Raw genomic sequence first — 2,542 nt, 5'->3', positions numbered from 1 at the left:
TCCTTAGCAGTGCGCATTCACGATCTCCCCTGGCGAGATATGAACCCAGGACCCACCAGTCTCGCGCCAGAGCACTTAACCTCTAGACCACTGAGATACGGCATCCAATGGTGTTAATGTCTAACTTCAATCAACCCATGAAGTTGAGCAACCATATTAAGACTGAACGGTCGTCAAGTGATTCCAGGTTTTCCATGGTGGTTCAGCTTCAATCAACACATGATTTCAACTATAAAATGATATTTACAAATTAAAAGGTGATATTGTAGTACCAGTTCATATGTTAGGCCCATATACTTTATTCTAGTTACTGGCCAAGCCAATTCACCTGTACATTGAGTCATCTTTTGATCTTGTTAGTCATTTGCTTATTAACCTTGAGTACTTTTTATATGAGCGCATATGTGTACACTTCGTATCTTATTCATCATATGTCCGTCACTCATTTTTGCCTGCCTATAAATGTTAGTTAACGCTTGCTTAAAATGAGTTGGCTTCCCAGCCATCTCCAATACGCATCGTCTTTGCTTCGCTTGCTTACAGTTGCTCATGTGCTTACAACTTTCTGGTCTGCATCGATTATCAATAAAAATGTAGTTGCCGCTTCCCTTTGTCTTCTGATATTATACACCGTTAAGATTGGTATTAATAACGGTTATCGAAGCGAACTATGATCGAAGCACGGCACTACAATATAATAATAAAAGCATGCGTAGACTAATTGATGTCTTATAGTAGATTGTTTGAAAGAAATAGACTTGTAAAAATTATTTGAGAGTTTGAGTATTACAACAGAAATATTTCAATGAGGCATTCATCATCTTCTGTGGAGATGAAGTGGATAAGTTAGATTATGTGATTTAAGTATTCACTTCATTTCTTCACTGTATTTATTTCATTTAAACCTTAGATTATGGAATATTTTATATTTGTCTTAGGTGTATCATGAATTCAACTATTAAATTACTACAATCTCCATAAAAGCCTCTTTCTGATAATAACAATAATCATGTTCTCACTAGTGACTGACTTCAAGAGGTATTTCCTGGAGTTGTAGTGAGAAACCGTGACCAGTGGAATTCAACCGCATCTGTTGTGACGCAGTAACTCACTGAAAAGAGTGGTAGACAGTGGTGCAATTCCGTGGGTTGGTTGAAGTCAGACATAAACACCGTTGAATGTTGGATCAGTGGTCTACAGAATAGGCGTTTCCAAGAGTGATCGAAAGTCCTTAATTTGAATCACGCGTGTAGGATCATGGATGCGCACTATTGAGGAGTTCCACACTAGGACAAAATGGCAGTCATTTACTTCCAGGTTTTGAATTATGGTCTAGCTTAAACCAATTCATGAATTCAACTATTAAATTACTCGAACGTCCACAAAACCCTCTTTCTGATAATTATGTGTATTAGTCATCCAATACGCAAGTGAAATTACTTAAAAATACAATGAATATTATCAAATTGAGTATATGAATCCAAAGTATACTCTATGAAATAGGAAATAGAGAACATTGGTGACATTGGTGAATGGTTGCTCAATTTCGTGGATCACTTGAAGTTAGACATTAATACCGTTGGATACCGGCTCAGTGGTCTATCGGTTAAGGGCTCTGACTCGAGACTGGTAGTTCCTGGATTCGAATCTCGCGAGTGCGGGATCGTGGGTGCGCACTGTCACTGAGGAGTCCTGTAATAGGACGAAACGGCCGTCCAGTGCTTCCAGGTTTTCCATGGTGGTCTAACTTCAATTGACTCATGATCTCAACTCTAGAAAATAGAGAACAGTAAATATCTTTTATTATTTGATAGTTGAGAAACAAATCAATATGTCAACTAGGTTGTTCATAAATACTGACCACATATTCTGTATGTTTTAAACATATATGAACTGTTGTGACTTTAAGACAGTTTAATGATCACATGAGTTATTCATCAATCGAAATATGACTTATACAATCTTAGTCCTATTTTTGATGGAGTTTTGTTCTCTGAGCTGGATGATTTGATTGTGGAGCTTTCATTGTTCTTCTGAACGATATCATCAGCACAAACTTCGGGTAGATGTGAAGTGTTCGAATTTTTCCACCTTAATACTGTGACAAACCAATCAAATTCAACTGATATGAGCAGCCTAGCATCCTCATTGGTACTTTGTCCTCCTAACCCTATCAATTAAGTCGGGAACACCAAAACAGACTTTTTTTTCAAAATGAGAATTAATGGTGAGTGAAATATTTTTCCCAGTTGTAACCGAAAATCAGTAGTGGCCAATTTTGTATGATGAGAACACGATTGGTATAATAGAAACAATTGTTATTACCAGTGATTGTTTTACCGTACTTGCTTGTTTAAAACTGTATCAAAATCACTTTTCGTTCCGTTGTCCATCTTGTTCATGCGAACTCTCTTATGCTATTCCATTTTGCCTGTAATCTTTGGCATGTCTCAGTATTCTTTCGATACCACAAGATCGTTAATAAATGCATCTTATCTGGATCAATAACAGGCTTTTGGTTTTCGGCCTATCGAGGGATTCA

General features: G+C 37.2%; 1 protein-coding gene across 1 annotated transcript; it reads right to left on the bottom strand.

The window, feature by feature from the left end:
* Window positions 1–371: 371 nt before the first annotated feature.
* Smp_203080 (uncharacterized protein) lies at window positions 372–551 on the bottom strand (the record flags this gene model as incomplete). The annotated part of the gene is made up of 1 exon (XM_018798458.1): window positions 372–551. The coding sequence occupies one exon, from the start codon at window positions 549–551 to the stop codon at window positions 372–374; it is 180 nt and encodes a 59-aa protein (XP_018653398.1).
* Window positions 552–2,542: the final 1,991 nt, after the last annotated feature.

The sequence above is a fragment of the Schistosoma mansoni genome, chromosome 6, assembly GCF_000237925.1.
Source record: "Schistosoma mansoni strain Puerto Rico chromosome 6, complete genome".
Lineage (NCBI taxonomy): Eukaryota > Metazoa > Platyhelminthes > Trematoda > Strigeidida > Schistosomatidae > Schistosoma > Schistosoma mansoni.
The sequence above is the reverse complement of the archived record's forward strand: the minus strand, read 5'-3'. Positions and strand labels throughout refer to the sequence as shown.